This window comes from Manacus vitellinus, unplaced genomic scaffold (genome assembly GCF_001715985.3).
Source record: "Manacus vitellinus isolate BGI_N305 unplaced genomic scaffold, ASM171598v3 scaffold_0_pilon, whole genome shotgun sequence".
NCBI lineage: Eukaryota > Metazoa > Chordata > Aves > Passeriformes > Pipridae > Manacus > Manacus vitellinus.
In genome coordinates, this window is record NW_021938789.1 from 38,594,047 (window position 1) to 38,616,394 (window position 22,348).

The 22,348-nt window shown below is 43.2% G+C and overlaps 1 protein-coding gene across 1 annotated transcript in view; it reads right to left on the minus strand.

Moving 5' to 3' along the window:
* Positions 1-12,622: 12,622 nt before the first annotated feature.
* The window catches only part of FHDC1 (FH2 domain containing 1), a 31,733-nt gene continuing 22,007 nt past the window's right edge, over positions 12,623-22,348 (minus strand). The window contains exons 9-11 of the mRNA XM_018071701.2: positions 21,533-21,650; positions 19,182-19,346; positions 12,623-16,695 (exon numbers count right to left, since the gene is read on the minus strand). Coding sequence (XP_017927190.1) covers positions 14,650-16,695; positions 19,182-19,346; positions 21,533-21,650 — 2,329 coding nt within the window. The 3' untranslated portion in view covers positions 12,623-14,649. The remainder of the gene's footprint in view (positions 16,696-19,181; positions 19,347-21,532; positions 21,651-22,348) is intronic.

Sequence of the window (22,348 nt, forward strand, 5' to 3'; positions counted from 1 at the left end):
GCTGAGTGAATCAAAGTGTTAACTGTTTTAAAAAAAAAGTTTTTTTTTAAAAAGTGTTAAGCTGAAAAAACAACCTGGTGAAAAGCATTATTTCTCTGACAGATAAATTCTGCAATCCAGTTCATCCTATAACAGCTCCTATGAGCAACTTGTCAGGCTCCATCCTTAATCAGCCCCTGGGCAACTAAGTTAGGACTCTTCTACTTGATGGCAAATAATTGCAAAAGATTGCCATTGTTTTATTGTTGTTTTTTTTTTTCTCATGCTATTTCAGCCTCAGTTTGCTTGTTGCCATCTCACTTGTTGTTGCTGTGGGTCAAGGAGCTTGGTGGCATTACAGTGTTTTCAACTGGAGAAGGCTCTCCCCAGACAACTCAAACTGCTTCCCTGCAGCCTGGCCTCAGGGCACACGGAGAGATCTAGGCAGGGCCATGCAACCCAACAGCAATGGCAGCCACAATACAGCTTGGGTGGTGAAGTGAGTGGCAGGCAGGTCATTTGTCTTCGCATGGCTGGGGTCACACAGGGCTAGTGAGAGGCTGCCTCTGCCTTAACCACCTGATAAAATCAGAGATAACTCTTAAATTTCTTTTTCCCTCCTTTTTCTACTTGTTCTCCCTCCAGCCAGCACTGCCAGAGACGTGCCCTCCCAAATCAGCCAGAGGGGACCTCCCTGTCCTTGCAGGTCTCCTCACACCTCTCCCTACCATGGTACCACCCACTGGTTACACAAGCCAGGATACAGCTCCCTGCCTATCCCTTCACCTCACCTACACATCCCCTTGTTTCCCTTCTGTTTTGACGACCCTATCAAACAGCTGTGGCAAAGTGGAGGCAGATCTCCAACATCTCCTCCTCAGGTGTGTGGATAACAGACACAGCAGCAGGGACAAGGCACAGCCTCCTCAGCCCCTGTGAGCAGCCGCTTATCTCTACAGAGGGCATACAGATTTCAAGACACAAAGTACTCCACAGTGTATCTCACAAGGAGTTACAAAAGACTTTTAAGTTACCAAACTTTCTCTTTCCCACTTATTTGGCAGTGGACACCGTAAATCTGTGGTACACTGTAGATTGCAGCTCTCTGAGGATGAGGTCATCTACTTGCCCTGGGGCACAGAGTCCAGCACTTTGTGCACAGCCATCCTCATCCATTCCAGGCTCCTCTGCTACAAAATAATTTTTTTTTTAAAAAAGCACCATGTAAGTGAGAGGAATCATCAGTCTCTTTAAGGCAAAGTAAACAATCATAGAGAGAAAAACGCTTGTAAGTGGGTTGGCTTAATCCATGCCAAGAGAAAAGGATATTTGTTGCACAAATAAAGTGAGTAGGAGCAAGACTTTCCGGCCTAACTAGTGGAGAGGTCCATAGATCAAGACTGGAGATCCTAGCCATGTATATGAATCAATTAAAGCACTCAATGAATCATTTATTTTCAAAACAGGCAATCAGTAACAATGGTTTGATGTTCAATTGATTTCTCATTTGTCTTGCTCCCCTGAGTAATGATGAACAACTCACCACTTACTTGCCTCAACTCGACTACTCCTGGAGCAGCTTCTTCTTCAAGGAATCACACCAGGCACCTGCTCCTACCTGCTGACATTTCATACCTCTTGGTCACTACCTGCTGATGCTTTTGGCTCTGCTCATTTCATCCCCTATACTCTTCCCTCCATGTTCCTCCTTCCTTCTCCCTCAAAAAGAAAAAAAATAGCAAAGTTTTGTTTCCAATGTGTGGCCATAGAGCCACAGATTCTTCACTAGGGAGCATCAGCATCCTACTTCTCAAAAGCTCAGAATATCGAAAACTGCCAGAGAAGCAGCACAGCTCTGTGTACAGCAGGTGATGTAAAACAGTCTAAAGAAAGAAGGAAGTCTTTACAATATTTTCTATATCCATACACACTTCCTTCATCCAAAATGCCTTTATGTAAAGTGGTTTGTGTAGACCTCTATCTCATATTTTGGACACCTCATAGTAAATTTCCCTCATTAGACCCAGGAAGCCCTCAGTTCAGATGCTGGGCTATGCTGAAATCTCAAGCGATTAATACATCATGCCAAAAGTGAGGAGTCCTGCAGCCACACAGTTAATTTTGCAGTGTGCAATTCACATGGCCTCAGATAGCTATCCTGAAACAAGACAGCTTGGCTGTGTCTGTTGACTGTTCCTAGCAGATAGAAGGAACCCCTGGGATCGGGCCAAGAAGAACACAAGCATAATCCTATTATAACAAATAAACTGATAAAAGATGGGGGAGAAAAAAAATGTTGGGGCATGCTGAGCTTTCTCATTCAGGAAAATGAGGTGCCTGCACACATCTTGAAGAGCTGAGCACTGATTTGGGGCACTGGGAACAAGTTTCCTGGGGCGTCTGAGGCTCCCACCATGCTCACCCATGCACTCCCCTGTGTGGAAAGCAGAAAGCAGAAAGCCCAGCAGGACTACGGCCTCAGCTTGGTCACTGCCAACACAGCAAGGCCTAGTGGCACAACAAGCAGCACGGAGGCTGTGAGTGACATTCAGGCATCGGTGAAGAACTGAGAGCAGACTGCTTCGGCTGTATTACAGTGAATAGCAGGGATATATGAGCTGTACTTCACCTCCATCTGCCTACAGTCACCTTGGGAGCATCCCCTCCCCAAAGTATCTGTTACCCAGCATAAGGCTCTGGGGTTCCTTTTCCCCTCTGACAAGCCAGGCAACCAACCAAGAGATCTTGCTTCTTTGTCCTCCCCCATCACTCTGTAGCTCTTCAAAAATCATTTTTGGCCATATTTGTGCATAAAGCAGGCCAAAGAGAGCTGCGTGATCATAAACAACTTGTTTCCTCTGCACTCAGAGCATTTCCAAACACTTTTGCTTTTCAGCCATTTCAGTGGAGAATATCTTAAAACCTCTCTTCCATTTATAGCCATGATTCAAAGATTTTAGCTCCTTGGTCCACCTCCTCATCTCTAAAGCTTTCAGAGAGCAAGGGCCACCTCGGGGAACCAGCTGCCAGTGCCACATTTCCAGCTCCTGTAGGAGTGAGACGTGGAAAGCAGCAACCACACTGCACCCCTTCCTATGCACACGCACTCTGACTTTTTAAAACAGGCTCAATAGAAAAATATCAGAATTTTCAAGATTACCCAACACGCTTCACTGAAATTTGTTGAGACATCTCTCCCAAAGTCATTTGCTGCATTTGGGAGCGCCACGAATGCTGCAGTTATGACTCAAAGGAGTAAGCACAGCAGCTAAGGAAAGTCCTTTCAAAAGGCTCCAGATTCACCTCCACAGAGCGGGCACGTTCAGAGTTCACCGAGCCCGAATTCAATATTAGCTGCCTGATGTCATCGCGATTGCAACTCACTTCCTTAAAACCCTGCAAGCCAGAACAGAGCTGGTATTCATGGAGGATGTGCAAATAGTGCCCCTTGGTGCTCCAGCTCTGGCTTGGGCCATGCTCAGATGCTCGCTTGCACTAGCAAAGTAGCTCTTTTGGTGAAGGTAAAAAGCCTTTTATCTGATAGTTTCCATCTTACCTACAGAACCATTAGAGACCTTCACAAGTCACGCAGTGCATCGCACAGGTGTAAAGGCTTATTTGCTCCAGTTTAGCAGCTCATCCCTTTTACCAACTAAGCAATCAGGCTGCTATGAGATCTGTTAAAATCAGGCTGGGAAGCTGAATGGAAGGAGAAAAACATACCAGGCCAATTTTCACAAATATTTCACATATGGTGCTTGATACCATTGGATCAACATGCTGCTGAGAACCACCATGCTTATCCTCAGTTGAAATTTCCATGAGGCCTTTCCATGACGCAAGATGACATTGGGCCTGGGGAAGGGAAAATTAGTGGATGTGAGCGGGAGGGCTTGGTGGTACTGTTTGATGGTCTACAGTGAGGAAGTTCCATCTGGGATCAATTTCTTCAGTCCTATCAGTGCTTACCCCAATGATTTCATTATCTAACCCACACCGTTGCATGTGGTTGGCCACCAACATGCACCTAAGAGAGCGAAGAAATGTAAAGCAGCTGCCAAAATATTACCTTGGGGGTTGTCGCACTATCCAATTAGCACCAACATGTGATGATGCCTTGCCCAGGAAGAGGGATGATGGCCATTACATGCACAGTTCAAGGAGCAAATATGCGTGGGAGGTGGTCCCTGCTGACTGCTCCTCGCTGCAGCCTGCTGGCTGCCTGCATCCTGGGCACATACTTCAGAACCAGCAGATGTGGCACCTTGAAACCCCAGGGATCTCTGGGACTAAATTTCCTCCACTTTCTCTTTAGGTCTGAACTCCAGCTGCCAGCAATAGAGGCAAGAAGCAGCTTTGAGCTGCTTCACTGTCATAGACACAAATTCCAGCTTCATCAATTCCACCTCCCTCAACCTTTCTTAACAAACAAAAAGAGCTGATTTTTAATTTTTGTAAAATTCTCAGCCTTGTGCAACTTCAAGATGATTTAAAAAAGTTACCAATTTCCTGCACTGGTCTTGATTTTAGAAATCCACACATTTAAAATAAATAACTAGCACTTTTCATAGCATTTAAAGATTTTTTATATTTGAAATCAGAAAAGACCACTTGATGCCTGCTCAGAAATCAGCATTCTCTTTGAAATAATGACAAATCCAATGGAAATGGAAAATTGCCACAAATTAATTTTTTAGAAGAGGCAAAAGCACTTCATGTCAGCTGGAGTTAAACTTGAGCTGGGTTTGTCGAGTGCGTTTGAACCAGTATCACAGTAACTCAGCTCCATGGGCAGGACACAGTATGCAAAGATTACATCATCAAACCTCACGTTGTAATCATCCAGAATAGGCAATACCACTTGGAGAATCATAAAAGGAGATGAAAACAGTCAATACTAAGAGAATTACTTAAAACTAAGTCTTTTGTAGACCCTGTGCCACATCATCCCTCCTTGCCTTACATGTTTTGCTATGAAAGCCACTTCAAATTATTTCTATGTATCTTGTGGTATCTTCCTTCCTTCCTTCCTTCCTTCCTTCCCTGCCTGAAGGATCTTTGCCTTGTTTGGTCCCGTAACACTGAATCACATACCCAGTTAGGTCACCTGCAAGCTCTTTGCTGGGATGCCGTTTTCGCTGGCTCTAAGAGCAGAGCTCCACGTGACTTTATCCTTATTGCCCTCAGCAGGCGATGAGATCATCCTTCTGGTGGCCCAGGAATTGTTGCAAGTCTTCTCAGGCTGCAGTGATTCATGGGGAAGCTGCTGGAGGTGGCTTTGGTGGAGCATGGCACATGTGACTCACCGCTGTGCTGGATAAACACCCGCACCGCAGCGAGCTGGCAGGGCGCTGGCACCGGCCAAGCCGCGGCTGCTGGAGCAGGGCTGGTCCCAAACAGCAACTGCAGAGTCCCTCCTCCCTCCGCCCCACTCCAGATCCAAAGAGTGCAACTCCTTTGGTTGCCATAGCACGGGACTCCACAATAACATCAATAAAGCAAAATGACCCAGGATGAGGCCATCTGTTTTATATTCACCTCAAGGCACTGCAGCAAAGGTGTTGTGCTCAGCTGAGGGACATTTAGCCCAGTTGAACAGGAGCGATTGTGGAGCAGCATGGCTCACGCAGGCACCAAAAAGTAAAAAAGAAAGATAAAAAGGAGTCTCTTTTTCTAAAAAGCAGCCCTAAAGTAGAGAAAATGGTCAAGACAGTCAGAAAATGGTCAACTGGGAAGCAGGTGGCATAGCCACCATTTAATCTGCAGAATAGCTCCAGGCTTGTCATCAACTTTAGCAGAAGGGAAGGAGGGAGGGAAACCCAGGAAAAGAGGGGACAGAGTAAGAGATTCCTTTTTAAAGAATGTCAATAAATGAATCATTAGATGTTATCACTGTCTCCTTAATTACAGAATGCTCAACACAGCCCCAAGGGGGAAGGGAGAGAGATTTACTGAAAAATGCAGATTCCTAGCTTAAGGGACAGGAGGACTGGACCAGCTGCAGAAGACAACAGGGGGAAATCACAACTCTGTTCTTGCAAAGGCTTAATCTGTGAAGTAGAAATATGATAAAAAGAGCTTGCCAGTTTGGCACACAGCACTGTAACAGATCCAGTTACCAGCAATTAGAGACTCCACCCCGATTAATTTGTGTTAGAAATCCTATGACAGTTTTAAACAGAGAGCTTGAGTATGTGTTGGAACTATTTACCAAAGGTTGGGGTGACTTCTCTGTCATTTAAAATGTTGTATATTAAGGCTGGACATTTTATTCAGAGCTATTTACTGTACTTTAAATGAAACTTATTCAGAGAAGTACTTTCATTAAACACGAGGTTAAACTTGATCATACAATGGACCTCTGTGATTAGTCGTGGACCCACTTTGCCAATTCATGCTGCATTTTCAAGCTACACATTCTTGCAAATCTCTGCTTTATGGTCTTTTGTAATATTGCTGGGCTTCTGCAATTACAAAACGTCTCCTGCTGTATTTCCACATGTCCTTCTCCCACGGGTTGCTTATGCCACATTTCACATTATTTCAGATACTCTCTTTGTGCAGGCTGGGGATGCCACAGCCTCTGGGATTCCATGGGCACAGGGCTGTGCCCAGTGGCCTTGCTCCTCTGGCTTGTTGTGCAGATGAGGAGCAGCCCAAGATTTCAGGGATATTCCTCACAATAGTTTAAAGAGCTCCCCTTGCTAACACTCCACTCATGGTCACTCGTCTGTGCCTCTGTGCTGTATCTCCAGCTGGCAACTCATCTGTAAATTGTCTTGCAGGGGTCTGGTTTGGCTGGTATTGTTTAGTGGGTCCAAGTGGTCAGTGAAAATTGGTTACACTCCTACTGCAAGGTACACACAGGGAGGGCAGGGGTTAAGATTTGGCTGTGTATTTGTATTTTCCCTACAGCTGTCTCCTTTGCTGCCTTACTCATTATGAGGTCCTTCAGGGCATGAGCTCTGGTCTGGGACCATCTCCACTGGAGTATGAACCAGTTTCATATTTTGCAGAGACCACTAAAAGCACCATCAGGAGCTGCTACATGATCCAGCCCACGCTCCATCCAGTCAAGTTACAAGTCTCTCACAACAGATTGCATCAAATCCATCACAGCAACCCAGGCAGTATTTTGCAGCAATATAAAATATTTTCTAGATTTCTAGGCTTCCTGGTTAGCTGCTGCTTTACACACTCCATACAAGTATTTGTATTACTTGGGATGACCACAGCGGTTCTTCTGTAAGTGTGAGGGTCCTGGTTTCATTCATAAAGCCACGTTGCAAGGGAAGGCAAGCATCAGAAGTATCACATTTGTCAGGAGACTTTCTGCTTAAATTGTACATGCAGAAAGAGGCATCCCATCCTGCAGGACACAAGTTCATCACTGGGAATACTTACTGTAACTTACTTATTGTATTTGGCTGGGTTATTCCTTTAAGAAGAGGGTAAGAAAACATCTGCCAGGAAGGGCGGAGCTGTTGAGCTCACAAGGGTCATTTCTCAGTTTCCCATGGATCAATTATGCCACTACCAGCACCTGCCCACATTCACCTGCGCTCAGGTTAACAGTGCTGGGCCGATTCTCAGCCTGGCTACTGAACATCTCCCACCTCTCCTCCTCTTTCTTCATCCAAATTGCAAATATCCACTCTTTCCCAGAAGCCTTTGCAACTTTCAGTGTTCCTTTTCCCCCTCTGGTTTCTCTTAAGCCCCAAACTTCTTTCTTTCTTGCATTAAGTAGGGTCCTTCTGCTTTTGAGTGTTCCCTCGAATTTCTTGCCCAGCTCCTGCCTTTACTTGCTTTACTGACTTCAGGTCACCATCAGCCACCTAAGATAGGCTAGCATTAAAAATTGCATGAACTAGGTGGCAAACACTTTTCAAGCCATAGCCTGCAGAATACAGGCATTTTCCTTAGCATTTTCCCATCCTCAGCACCCTTATTTCAGTAGCAGAATCTTACACCTCCCTTTTATAACCACTTTGTGCTAAGAACAACACCCTTTGGCCCTCAGCAAAGTGACCTACGTGTGAAGTTAGCTTTTCTTGGAGCAGGAGGCTGGGCTGGGTGACCTCTAGAGATGCCTTCTCAGCTCAACTATTCAATTGCTTAGGCTATAACCTCCTGGGAGGAAAGACGTTCTTAAACAGGATTCAACTGTTTTTAGAAAGAACACATGCGACACCAAGTACTTGCAGCAATAAGCAGTGCATACCCCATAAAAATACACTGTGCATGTGTTACAAGTGCTCTCCCTTTCATGCAGTGATTAGTCACTTCCAGCAGAACTAAAATTGAGTATATATGCTTCAAGACCCATCTTTGGGCTTCCATGCACTACCTCTTATGAAAAGGTCCATTGTCCTGTCAGAGAAATGCAAAATCTCCTGGAGCATTAACTCATATCATGAAAACCTATGTGCACATTTAAGAAAGAGTAATACAATTATTATGCTCTGGTGCACAGGGAAGCAGCACCAAACTGACTGCACAAATCTATTTGCTTGTGGTACCATGACTGTGGGTGGGGTTAGAAATCACTTCACAAATGGCTTTTTAAGCTGTCCTCGACAGTCTTTCATTAGGGCTTTTTAGACACCGCAAAGCTAAATTAGTCACACCTTTATTTGAACAGACTTTCCTCACCCACCTCTGCAAAATCATCCCATGTGCTCAGCTCCTCAGCTCCCCCTGCTCCCCCGTAAGCTGCTTGGCGTGCGGGACGAGCGACATTCACATAGAAAAGAAGCAAAGATGCACTTCTGGGTAACAGCTTCCTCCAGCTACTCACTTGCAGTGACAAGGCAAAGCTGCAAAATACAGACATGCAAGCATTAAAAACTGAGTTCATTTTGTTGACCTATTCCCACACCTTACTGGAAGCTGGCAGCAAAAAGTCTCAGCTTGCAGATTTTGCAGACAGACGTTTGGGGAAGGACTCACTTTGGCAGAAAGAAGAAAGCAAGAGATGGAGCAAAGCAGCCACTGGAGTCAAGAAACAAAGAAAGCAGGATGAAGCAAATGGAAGAGTATAGAATGCCTGCCACGTGGAAATAAGATAAAGAGAGGAATGAGTTATTAGCAGAGGATGGAAAATTATAACAGAGGAAACAGGAGTGGGAGGAAGCGGTCATGGGATGTAAAGGGGCAAATACAGCTGTAAAAGGGTGGGGAAAAAATCAAAACCACATTTACACCAATTTTTCATCCGAAAACAGGAGATTAAAGATTTGCATAGGGAATATATCTGAATCAGTTTAAAATGCTGCGTGAGAAACACCAGAAACCAAAACACGAAGCTAGCAACGTGTCCTAGTTTCAGCCCCAGAACTCAAGCAACTCCAGCAGTTCTAAGAGAATTGCTTTCTGCAGTGATTCGGTGGAGTCAGGCACAGGGGAGTCCTAGTTTCTCCTGGAGACCATGATTTAAACCTAGAGCTGCCAGAAACAGCAGAAAGTGACCCATATGGGTTCTGAACACTTGTCTTCAGTTGTGCCTATACATTTGTTTTTGCCACATTTTCCCTCATGCACTTTTCCCTAGGCAGCACATCAGTTACTGGGCTTCAGTAACGCGTAACACCTATTGTGCAGGTATCCATCCTGGAATTACATCCAGTTCCTTACCACAACTTGTGCTACCCGACCTGAAAGATGTAAAATCTTACTCTTTTGAAGAAACTATTGAAAGTGCACATAGAGAATCAATTAATCTGTTTACTTAACCCTACACAAAAGGACTGTGAGAGCAAGCACCAGGGAAGTGATGTTGAGAGAAGGTTTGCATCCCTCAGCCCCCTTTACTGCTCTCTGTTGAAGGTCACTTTTTACTTCTAATGACAAAAAAATGGGAGACTATTGAAATTAAAATTTATTGTGAGTAATTATTTAGAAGAGGAATCAAACATATTTTAGCCAGCTCCTCTTGGGTGCCCAAATTAACATTGTCTGGGTTCACTTGCTAGAGGTTTGTATTTCAGAGCAAAGAGAAAGCAGTTGCTGGGATGCACTGAGGAGCTAAACAGTTCTTGCTTTTATGCCTATTTTGCTGCTAGATCACTGCAGCCATTGAAAATATCTGCTGCCTCTGTGCAGCAGAGAGTTATTTGAAGCTAACAGCTCTATTTATGAGTCAAAGTCCTATTGTTTAAAAAAAGACAAAAACCAGAGTAGGTAGAGTTCATATCTTTGCTCCACTTGACCCACAAGGAGGCATCAAAGCTTTTTGCCTTTTTTTTTGGAATAGGATAAAAAAAAGGACCTATTGTTCAGACCCGATGAAAAGCAGAAGAGGCACATCTCTGTTCAAAGGGAGTCTGTCTGCTTCAGATGGTGTGAATGGTCTCAGAAACCCATGTAACTCTCTCCCCTCCATGCAGACAAGGCCACCCTTGCTGAGCATTTGCTCAGCCACTGCCTAACTCACCCTGAACAGCACCACTGAAGTCAATATGCTCATATCCCCAGTGCTTCAGTGCTACAAGTAAGGACATAAGCAACTAGAGATTAATGAGGATTTTTCTCTTCTCTTTTTTTTTTTTTTTAAATCAGAGCAAGTTGCCAGCTGAGGCAGTGTCTACCCTGCAACCTCAGCCTTCAGCCTGAAAAGACACAGAAACCAACTATATGGCAAGGAAAAAACGCTGGCTGGAATCAGTTTTCTCTGAGCGCAAGTGGCTGGTACTGGTGGTGGTGATCACATCCCTTACAGCAAGAACCTTCACATGTCCTTTACAGCAAGAACCTTCACATGTCCCTTGTCTCAGTGTCACTTTCTTTTGAAGTTGCAAGGATATTTGCTCAGCTGCCACTTTTAATGGCGTACAAGATTTCCCGAATGCATCTTTCAACCAGGAAAACATGTCACAGTTTTTAATATCAGCTCACGAGTAATAAAAAAGTAACGTATTTCTGGCTATTTAGATAGTGACGTGGCTAAAACAAACTCCTTTGTTTCCAGCAGCTGTTAACAATACCTGCAGGGAGCTGTTCCCTAGGCAGTTATCTCTGGCACTGGCGGCAGTGGGATGTAAACAGCATGTATCAAGTTAATGGAAAACACTGAGCAGCCAAATCTGAAAGGAACTGTGTTTAGCTGGGCCTCTCTCACAGGGATTACGTTCTCACATGCAGCGGCGGGCAGGTCTTCCTGGGGTCGGACAGCCGGGGCTCTGCGGCAGCGCTGCCGAAGCAGCGAGCCCGGCCGAGGGTGTGCAATTACAGCCGCGGTGTGCGAGCTCGGGGTCAGCGCCTCCAGCCTGGGGCCACCTCGGCTCTGCTTAGGAGGGAGCCAGCGTGTGGCTGTCTGCATCCGTCCGCACAGATGTACCCTAGGATTAGAAAGATACCGGTGTGCTATTTGGAATGACACCGTCCGGACTTGTACACTGTGGGAGGTGTGATGGGAACCCTTTCTGTCTTTCTTGATAATTTAATGAGCTGTTGTAATGAGGGATGCACTGAGCCCCTCATTTGTATGCAGCTCCCACATGAGATGTGAATATTAAATTCCTCTAAGTATGAATCAGCACCTCTTACTCCCACGGCTTTCCTCTACTTCTGAATCTCCACCAGCTCCACCAGATTCCCTCACGGTCCCCCGGGCTCCCCCAATTCACTGCCACCTCAGCAGCCACCAAAGGAGATTGATGTACCCCTGGTCACAGTTGGAAGCATCAGCCATTCAGCAGAAAAAAGCTGGAGAAAAGGTTTCAGTTCTTTCCTGAAAACCAACTGCAACCAGGCGCCCTGGCCTGTTAGTGTTTGGGAAAATTGTATGACATGGGAAAATAAAGCTACAGGGAATCACTGTCTCTGACAGCTGGTAGTTTAAATAATGAATTGGTAATTATAAAACCTTTTGACATAAAAATGAAGTTTAAAGAAACATAAACTTTTGAGACACACCTTTTGCTGGTGAAGGGCTTTCCCACGTAGATTCCACCAGCAGCCATCACTCAGCACTGGCAGACAGCAGGTGCTTACCACTCCAAATGGGGAAAGACACACTCACCAAACTAGAAAAGTCAGGGGCTAAACAAGTTTGCAAATAGCAGCAATTCCAGTCCAGAAATCATTTCCATAGCAGAGAGGAGGAAGTGCCTCCCTAAGGACAAGGAGGCTGGCTGGATTTCACTTTTTTTCTGCTGAAAGATGTTCTTTTGTGTGCAGTAAAGAACAAAAAATAATGGGAGAATGGGACAAAATTGAAAAATTCAGAATTGCAGTGTAAAAGTCACCACCTGCTCCTGTAAAACAGGTCATTCTTTATTTCCACAGTCCTGGGAGCTGTAAACCAGAATTTCTCAATAAAGTGTGCTAAGCTCAAAGGCATGAAGATAGCGACAGATCCAGACTTGTCAGTGCCATGAACATTTGCCTTGGCCACAACATACAATGTGTACACAAAGTGCTGCATCTACCATCTAATGCCTTCCATGTTATACCCCAAGATGTGCAGAAAGTCCCACTTCAGAAACATTCAGAAACTGACGTTCAATTGCATGTCTCAGTACAAAAAGAAATCACGATTTCTGCCTTAAAGTCTTTCCTCAGTCACCTACACCCAGACTCAGTTGCTTGAGATCTCCAGGACCAAAGCCAAGAGTATAACAGGAAAGAGAATGTACAAACCTCATACCCAGTACATGGGAACTTTATTAAACTACCGAGTTACTCCGAAATGTATAAATGTTCCATTAAATACAGTCAGTTTTCTTTTACACCGATTTATAGAAATTTATTTACATGTTCCAAACACATTTAAATTATTTTTCAAGCTTACTACCAATAAAATTTGTTGTTTTTTTCTTTTTAAAAAAGGAAAAAAGAGAATAATCTGCTCTTGCAGATGTGCATACATCCACACAGATACAAATAAGAAGGGAGATGCTTTTTTATCTAACCCACAAGGGAGGCAGTATCCAAAAAGCTTATGGCATTTCAAGCAAAATATTTGCTCTTGCCAATAAGTGGGCTATAGAAATTCTCCCTGTGGGACAGACTCAAACAAGAGGCCCTATGCAATACTTCATGGTGGTTGGGTATGATGTCTGCATCAAGATTTGCTGGTACATGGGAGGAGCTAAAGGTGCCTTGCCAAATTCAAACCTCAAAGCTAGCTGTCCCTGATACTAGCCCGTGAGAAGAATGTGAGCAATTAAATGGCTCATTCTCACTGAATTATGCTCTCCCAGCACTGAGGGATAAAGCAGACAAACAGATCTACCACTAATAAGTCAATGCCACTTGTCCAAAGAGATTTTCCTTTTATTTTTTATTTTATTCTTAAATGAGGCTTTCTTCGTAAATGAATAAAAGGCAACTCTTTAAATAAGATGCTTAGGAGAACAGCAGTTTCCCTACCTACCTACATTTCTCTTGGGAAGATGCACAGCATGCTGAATGAGTTTTCCCTCATTCTCTTTATCTTAGTATGACAGGAGTTAAAATTTGTATCTGCAGAAAAAAAAAAGTTTTTATTTTGCAAAAAGCTTATCAAATACTAGTTTAATTCCTTTAAAGTCTTTAAACATTAAAAGCCACATTTGAAGCAACCAAGGAGCTCTACAAAAACACTGTCATGCATAAGCTCTGTGTTTCATGCTAAATATTCTTGTTGACAAGGAGAGGGAGTGGAGAAGGAGGAGGAGGCAGGGAAACTAATGGCTCACCAGAGCCATTGCAACATTCAAGTAATTTGGTAGTATATAAACCAGTGGAAACATGGAATGGTAAGAAAGTGCTCGGCACTACATTGCAGCCTTCAAGAGTTGAACTGCAAACATCCTGATATGTATCATAAATATATGGCACTTCTGTATGACCAAAAGCTGGCAAGTTTGCTTGTGATTAAAACAAGTCAGGAGTAGTCATCATCCCAATGGTTACAGATGGCCCTTCCAACAGGCACAGCCTCCAGCTGTGCTATTCGATGCAGCACCAGCCATATCTACGTGTGCATGCAAGACAGTGCTGCCACATTCTTGGAGAACAAGCCTCCTGCCCAGCAGAAAGCCTTTTCCAGACACACATACACATTCATAAAACATGCTATAAATTCTTCAGAGAGGTTAAAGATAGCCGCCACAAAACAGCAAATGTCTTGTTCTACATTTTTTTGGCCAGCAGTTCCCAGTCTGTCCAATTGCCAGCAATGGACTTCGCAACAGGCAAAAAGAGCTCCCGAATCCAAGGAATTGAAAGCAATGGAAAGCACAATCACCTAAGTTTGTTTTCAGTACTGTTCCACAGGATTCATTTTGACATCAAGTAAGAAAACCAACCAGCACAAAGGCTTGAGTCTTAGGAAGAATCTTATGTACACAAAAAAACTGGCCTATATCCATGTTTTCTGTCACAAAGTGTTTCATCTTGTAGTTAAAACTTCTTAAAACTTTTTGGCTTTTGGTGACCTTCTGTATCATAAACACAAAGATTTGCTGTTCTGCTTGCATTCCATCACAGTAGGTTCAAATACATTCAAATTCATAAAAAAGGATTTAGACCAGAACACAACTACTTGACCTTTTCCAAAGTGTGCTGTACTTTAATGAGCACATGATGCCATTTATCGGCAATATTACTGTTTTAAGGAATTTCACTACATAGACATCCAGTGCTTGAACAAGTGTTCACATTGCAAGGTTAAAAAACACCTCTCCCTTATTTCAGTAATGGCTTCAGTATTTTACCAATTGTGGTCCGGTTTGCATCTTTCAGTTTAAGAGAGGCCTTTTCCACTGTTCCCTGCTCCTTTGGTGCTGGCTCTGCTGTAGTGCTGACGGCTTCTCCCTGCAGGATGCTTCTCCCAACCACTCTGGCACTACTCGCTCTCTTTAAGGTACTCATACTGTTCTCCTTTGGATTTGGATCATCAGAGGTTGCTGCTGGCTTCACTTTAGGCAGCCTCTGGGACACAGACCTTGTGATGGTTGGAGGTCTGGATGAGCTGGATAGATCCACTTTTGCACGCTTTGAAGAAGAGGCCACTGTATTCCTTGCAAAGTTTGGGACAGCAGATGGTGTTTTGGGAATACTGACTGTGGCAACCTTGGTGTCATCTGTAGGAGTCTGGGGTTTTACACTGGAGCGACACATCTTTGTTTCGTCTGTCTTTGATTTGACATTACTCCTAACAGGTTTAGAGCTTGGCTTCTTGAGAGAGACTCTGTCCCTCTCAAAATGAGCACTGCTTGAGGTGACAGTGCCCCTTCGTAACTTTGGCTCCTCTACTGACATGCTGTGCCTGTAAGGACTTCTTGGCAGTGTGTCTGTTGTGCCTCGGACAGAGCTGCGATGAGACAGCCGACTTTCCACTGTACTAGTTTCACGAGGGACTGGCTTGGCTTCTGGCTTTTTCACGCTGCTCGGTGCCCTGTTTGACCGAGAAATAGGCACCACTTTCCTCATACTTTCATTCTCAGAGGCATTCAAAGTTCTGACAGGTCTGGAAGGAGCTGTGTGGCTAGGGCGAGGGCCAGTGGGTTTTGAGGAGCTTGGAGATCTATCTTTTAGAGAGTTTCTCTTTGGTCCTGCTGGATCTTTATTTTTTATGGGCTTTTCTTTAGGAATCATATGTTTGCTATTGGCATCGTCCTTATCATTTGGAGAGGTGTGAAGAGACAGGTCCTTGCCAGAAGCAGAATTCAGATTTGAGAAGAGAGTTCTAGCCCTGTGTTGAGCATCATTCCCAGAAGAGCATGCTTTGACAGCCTCACTTCTTATTTCATTACCTGTTGATTTAAAATCATTTCCCTCTTCAGAGTCCAATGTCAAAGAACAATCAGTTGTTGTATCTGACACGTAGCACATTGGCCCATCCTCCTTACTTCCCAAAACACTTGTATCCACAGACATGGGGCTGCTGCTGCTGGGCTCTGAAGCTTCACTCTTGCAACCCACTGCCTTGGCTTGATGGTCATGGGCCTCTCTGGAACTTCTGCAAGCTGGAGGCAGGTCGTCATCGGCAGTGCTCTGGGAATGAAAGCTTAGATCATCTAGAGTCTCCAAGTCTGTTCCACCACCATCCTCTAAATATATTAAAGGTGCATCCTCTGCAGGCTTTGTTCCTTGAATATCAAACTTATGCAATCCTTTAACAAGTTCACGCTCCTCGATTGCCAGGGCCAGAGCATTTAAATCTGTAGACTCCTCACAGGAAATGTTGGAAGTGTGCATGTTGTAGTCAGTGCTCCTCTGTGAATAATGGGCACCAGGACCAGCTGAGCTGCTGAAGTGACTGGGCTGAGCTGGAGGCACCTGCACTAGGCCACCACCTTTCACTTCCATTTCAGACTGTTGGTGTAAATTCAAGGTATTTAAGTTGAGATCTCTTGTTTCTTTGGATTCAGTCCAGGCTACGTTTGGTCTTGCTTGTCGGGTGTTTGCACGGGGAAGGCTGTTAAACTTGTTTGGATCCTCGTCTTTTGAGATTTCCAGGAAACTCTGCAACTCCCTGTCTGCAGTAATCCCCAAAGAAAGTCGAGAGCGTCTAGAATTTGTGTTTCTGTACAAAGGGCTTTGAGGTCTCTGCTGCAAGAAGGGAAGAAACTCTCCAAGTCCTTTTTTGGCCAACATCTCCACATCATTTTCACTGCTGCTCCGCCCAAAGCTCCCAAGCTCTCCAGCTGCCCAGGATCGACGCTTCTCCTCCAGCTCCTTTCGCCTTTGCAGACTATGAAGTTCCTGCATCTCTCGCTCCCTGTTTTCCTAAACGGGAAAACCATAAATACATGACTCCAGAGGACAGTGTCCTATGCATGAGAACAAGACACGCTGCTTTACTGCTCCCTTTATTTCTTCCCATCGAAGTTAGCTCCTACTGCTATCATCCTCTCCCAATCTCCAATAAATATGCACACATGAAATCACCATGGCAACCACAGCCTGCAACTATTAACCCTGTGGAGAGCAGTTCCCCACATAACTAATGCTGACAACACATCAGTCTGGTCAGCGTAGACAAAAAATGCACAAGTCCCTGCAAAGACCAGCAACGTGATCTATCACACCCAAGTAGATGTCAGGTCATAGAATATCCTGAGTTGGAAGGGACCCACAAGGATCATCGAAGTCCAACTCTTGGCCCTGCCCAGGACAGGCTCAAAAATCATTCCATGTGCCAGAGAGCATTGTCCAAATGCTTCTTGAACTTGGTGCTGTGACCTGGGGAGCCTGTTCCAGTGCCCAACCAGCTTCCACTTTGGTCCAGTTAAAAAGTTCCTGCTATAAGATGGAGAGCTTCAAGTCCTCACTAAGTTTAAAGCTGGCAGTTTTATCAGGTGAGTAAACATCTATCTAACCATTCCATTTGTATTTTAAGACAAACTTGTCTGACAAGCACACAGTTAACACCACAGTCCTTCCATCCACCCTTACTACAATTGCAATTGTTCCTCAGCAAGTGCAATTTCTACACAGTGCTACTTCCCTCTATCATTACAGATTGGATATTTTGCAAAAAATCATTGCTTAATTGCATATGGAAGCAAATAGAGAAGTTAACACAATGCCTCACAATACTTAGACATCAACTGACACCACTCAAGGACCATTTATCAATGTCTCACTCCAATTCTGGATCTCATATTCACTGTTGGCTTCAAAAACTGGCAACTACTGTAGAGAGGTTGCCCAGGATAGGATAGAGATTTTGGCAGCTAGGCTGAGGGATTTTGATTCAGGAAGCCATAGAAGAGGTAGTTTGTGTTTGAAAGACAACACAGTAACACCTTTTTACTAAAATAATTACCGGTGATTTCCTGCGAATATCAAAATTTAACTGTCACCTCTAGGCTTCAGATTTAATCCAGCTGTACCTTTGGTTGAGCTTTCTGGGTCACTTTCTGAAATGAAGAACCTGGTTTGCTGCAGCCAGTACAGCGGTAGTAAAACAAAGAAGTGGGAGGCTGGTCTTGACAGAGGGTTTGAAAATTACATAGTTTTCCAGCATGTTGTTAAATCTGCTCTGATCATTGGCACACTGTTTAAAAAAAACACACCTCTATTTGTCTGAAGCACTGTCTAGTTTGATCTTCCCACTGTTGTGACAACAGAAGAGCTGCATAACTAGAAGAAGTCACCTGAAAGCTTTCAGTAAACAAAAGCCTAATGCTTTTTGATGAATGGATTAATCTACACCTCTTAAGGTAGATTTGAGACTACACTGGGCTCTGAAAGATAAGATGCATTAGAGACTTAAGAAACCTGAGCAGCTAAGAAAGGAAAAATGTCTGTGGCAGATAGCTTGCTTTCACACGTATGAAACAACAGAATGAATTCTTGCCAAATGCTAAAGCTCAGTTTTAAATACTGCATTGCAAAGGCAAATGGTTAAAAAGAGGTGTAGATATTATTACCATCATATTCCATATTAGACGCAGAAAATTTTAACCCCACCCAGAACATGTTTTAGGAGATTTTACTCAAATGAAAAATCTATTTTAAGCACATAAAGACATGTTAAAAAATGGTAAAAAATGTTTAAACATTTGAAATATATGCATATGGCCATTGCGGTACAAGCCATCTCTTTAAACTGCTGGTTTCGCGGTCCACACATCACATTCGTCAGAACTGCCATCTTTATTCTGAATTGTTCTCTTAATTTTGCAGGAACAGTGGTTAGTCCATGCTTAGTAAGCAAATCTTCTCAATATTTCCAAGTAAGAGTCTGATTTGTAATTTTTTAGAGTGTAGCTGCTTACTACGGAGAGAAAGAAAATCCCCATTGGACCTCAAATTAATAGCTATCCAACAACCACTCGTAACGTGTGACCATGAATTAAATCCCCCAAATATTTGAACGTATATGCATGAAGTCATCTCTTGCTAAACTGACTGCAATAGTGATCACCATGTGGTTTTGTACATTTGTATAATGTCCACACACACGTGTAACTACGTGCTGTCTTGGGTGGCAAAGCTTAGGTAAGCTAATGGTACAGGCATGTTAGCTGAACATCCTGTCAGCTTGCTACGAATCCAGATTGTTCTCTTTTTTTCTGAACTAAAGCTGTTACACAAAGTGCTGTCAAATGCAGATTGCATAAGGCACAGAAATAAAGAAATGTGTGGATCCAACTAATTCATACTATTTATAAAAGTCTAAAAATACTGGTAACAATAGGTAGACTTTGCTGAACCAAAACTGTAACCAATGCCTCCTTCATCTTGGTATACTTCAGCATTCTTACCTTGACAGCTGTGTTGAATCTTATGCAGAAGTCCCTAAATATCTGGAAACATTCATCCAACTTCATAGTTTCTTTGTCTTCACAGAAAAAGTCAATGAGAGCATTTCCCTCCTTTTGCAATTCTCGTTTCTGGTGTTCAAGCTCCTTTAGATGTCTTACAGCAAACTGCAGCAAAAACCATACACAGCATGAACCACACGAAAATTAAAGTCACTACAGGTCATGTATATATTAGGAACTTATAAAGTTCATGTTCCAACCTAGAACTTATTCCCGAACCTGGGAAATTAACATTTTGAAGGAGAACTCCTACTAATGAGGAAACATGTCATTTCAGCAAACAGAGTAAAGAAGGTCAGGAGAAATGGATAAACACCAGGAAAAAGTCCAAAAGCCCTTGAACAAACTTAGAACTTTAATTTTTAGATGAGTAAAATCAAAGACTGTACTAGGACACTGACAGATCACCAGGGAGCCCCTTAAAAGTTCTTCATTCCTTAGTTTCCCATTTCCCCTTCAACTTTCGACTAAGCATAAAGGATTAATTTCCCCTCCCCACTCTTCCAGAAAAGTACATTAATAGATTCATGGATATACATCACAAAATCAATTCCTTCCTAAGGTGACCCTAGACCATGATAAAAAAAGGTTTTCATGCCAGAAAGGCAAGGAACTGCTGGAAATATGTATATTTTAAGACATCCAGAAAACGTTCCCATAAACTAGCACTTTGAATCATAAATGTAGAGCTGTACAGACAGGATGGGAGTAAATCAGTGCAAAGAGATTGAGGAGGAAGAGAATAAGGCTGTGATTAGACTCTGAGCAGCAGAACTGCTTAAAACACTTGGCTCAGGTGCTCCTGTCTCCTCTATCTGCATCACCAGCCACTCGCTTCTATCCTCACCCATTGCCAGATCTGAGACCACATGTGATTTAAAGTAACCTGATGAGAAAAGATAATTTTCAGACAAGTATGTTCTCAGAATCTAACTCACGGACACCTAAATACTTTTGATAATGTAATGCTGGGGTGGGAAAAGGCAGCTGGAGGCACTGATGACCATTTGAGCCAATCCTGCTTTCAGGAAGTTACCTGGAAGATTATACCAGTAGGGTAGGAACAAATATGACTTGCTAGTCTTAAGAAAAAAAAGAAAAAAAAAGGCTCACAATAAAACCTGGACTGAAGATAAACTGGACAACTGATAAAAGCATACATTGAAAATTAGTCCCTCCCACATATTCGGTACTTTATTCATGAGGGTGAGATAATCAAAGCTGACTTTTATATCAGCTTGGCTATCACCTTAATTTAGAAACAAAAAACGGAAGTGTTTATGTAAGGTATGCATTTGTAAAATGATTTTTTTCCCAACATTTCTTTTGGAATGTGGCCTAAACAAGGTTGTAGTGTTACATAAAACCAGCTATTAAATTTTTAAAAATCCCAAACATGTTAAAACATAACATTAAAGAGTCTGGGAGCAATGGATAAAAGCCAACAATTCAGAGTGAATGAGGACAAGTATTTCAATCTTAACCCACCCCTTTCTTCATCAGCTTTTCATCTCCTACAAAACTGCAGGGACTATTAACTATATTTGCAAGTGGAAAATCAGGGCGGTTAAGTTCCGGATCAACACCTGCCTTCTTACTTTTAATAACTATCTATAGCATGAAACAGAAAAATAATTTAATTGAAGTATAATATGTATTTCTCCAAGCATCACCACATACTCAGAAAATACCAAGAACTCTGCTTTAAAGTTAAGTGCTATACACATTCAGGCCTGTAAAGTCATTGCAGTACTAAAAGAAAAAAAAAAAAAAGGTGAACCCACCTGGAAATAATGGAATGGCTCACAATAAGACACTGTGCTAAGGGTAAATTAGTAGAGAAAACAGTTCCTTAACCTTCCAGCTGCTAGTATCTCTTCAAACACCCAGCAACAAAGATTTATATTTACTGCACAGCCTCAGCTAAAACTGACGTGCTCCAGTATAACGTAACACAGAGATACTACATTTTGGGCAGCTGCAAAGTACAAAACCATTGACCACTCCAAATTGTCTTATATTTTAACTACTGATCTTCATCAGTCATTACACATTCATTAAACATGCTTGCCTAACAAGCCTGGGGCAATGTACACTCACTATCCCTCCCTGTAAAAACACAGTCCAACACTCTTACTTGACAAATAGCATGAGGTTGGAACACCTTTGTACAACTGATAGGGGAGGTGTATTAAAATAACACTTCTGTTTATTAACATGTCCATACAAATTGAATTCATCTGAAGAATGCTCCTGCATTCAGGTGACACTAACACCAATATCTTACAAACCTGGAGAAAGCTTTCCATCTGGTGAAAGAGTTTTGGGTCTCGTCGGATGCTGTCTTTAACAGATCTTGCCTTGAGGGACAGCGAGTGGAGCTCTGCTTCTACATTATCGATGGATAACCTAAAAATAGCATATAAGGACAATGTTTATCAAAGGAGAAGAAGTGGCCCACAGGTTAGCCACAACATGCTGCAAAAATGGATGTTTTACATGAGGTGCAACCTGGCCATCAAATAAGACCTGCCTGTTCAGGAAATCTCTCCAGAGCAGACACTGAGGGTTAGGAGAGAGATAAGCACATTTCTTCTTATTTGCAACCTCAAAAGATTCCCATGGGGTGTGGTTTCACAATTAACTCCAGCCAGTCCTACCCACCCTTACCACGAGAAAGGGTAATGCCACCCTGCATCTGACCAGATGTTCCTTTTCTCTCCCTGGTGCCTGTGCTAGCACTCATTTTCTAGATGGCCAAGCCACATCTTGTGTACCGAAAATTAACCTAGGAAAACAGAAGAGCCAATTTGCTTCTTCTGCTTGGTCCAATTGATTACATCATTGTTTGAGTGCAGGAGCTGCCACAAAAAGGGGGCCACAAGGGACTGTCAGCCAGGACTACCCATTTTGGCAGTAGCATCTGGCATCATGAAATTGCATGCTACATTCTTCTAAGCAGTCACAGCAACACAGCCTACACAGTATAAACCCAACAGTCATAATATTTCATCCTTCTACTACCTACCAGAGCTGCTCCTATGGAGAGGTAACTCAGAAATTGAAGATCACAGGAAGGAGCTCTGATCTGATGTAATCTGAGCGTT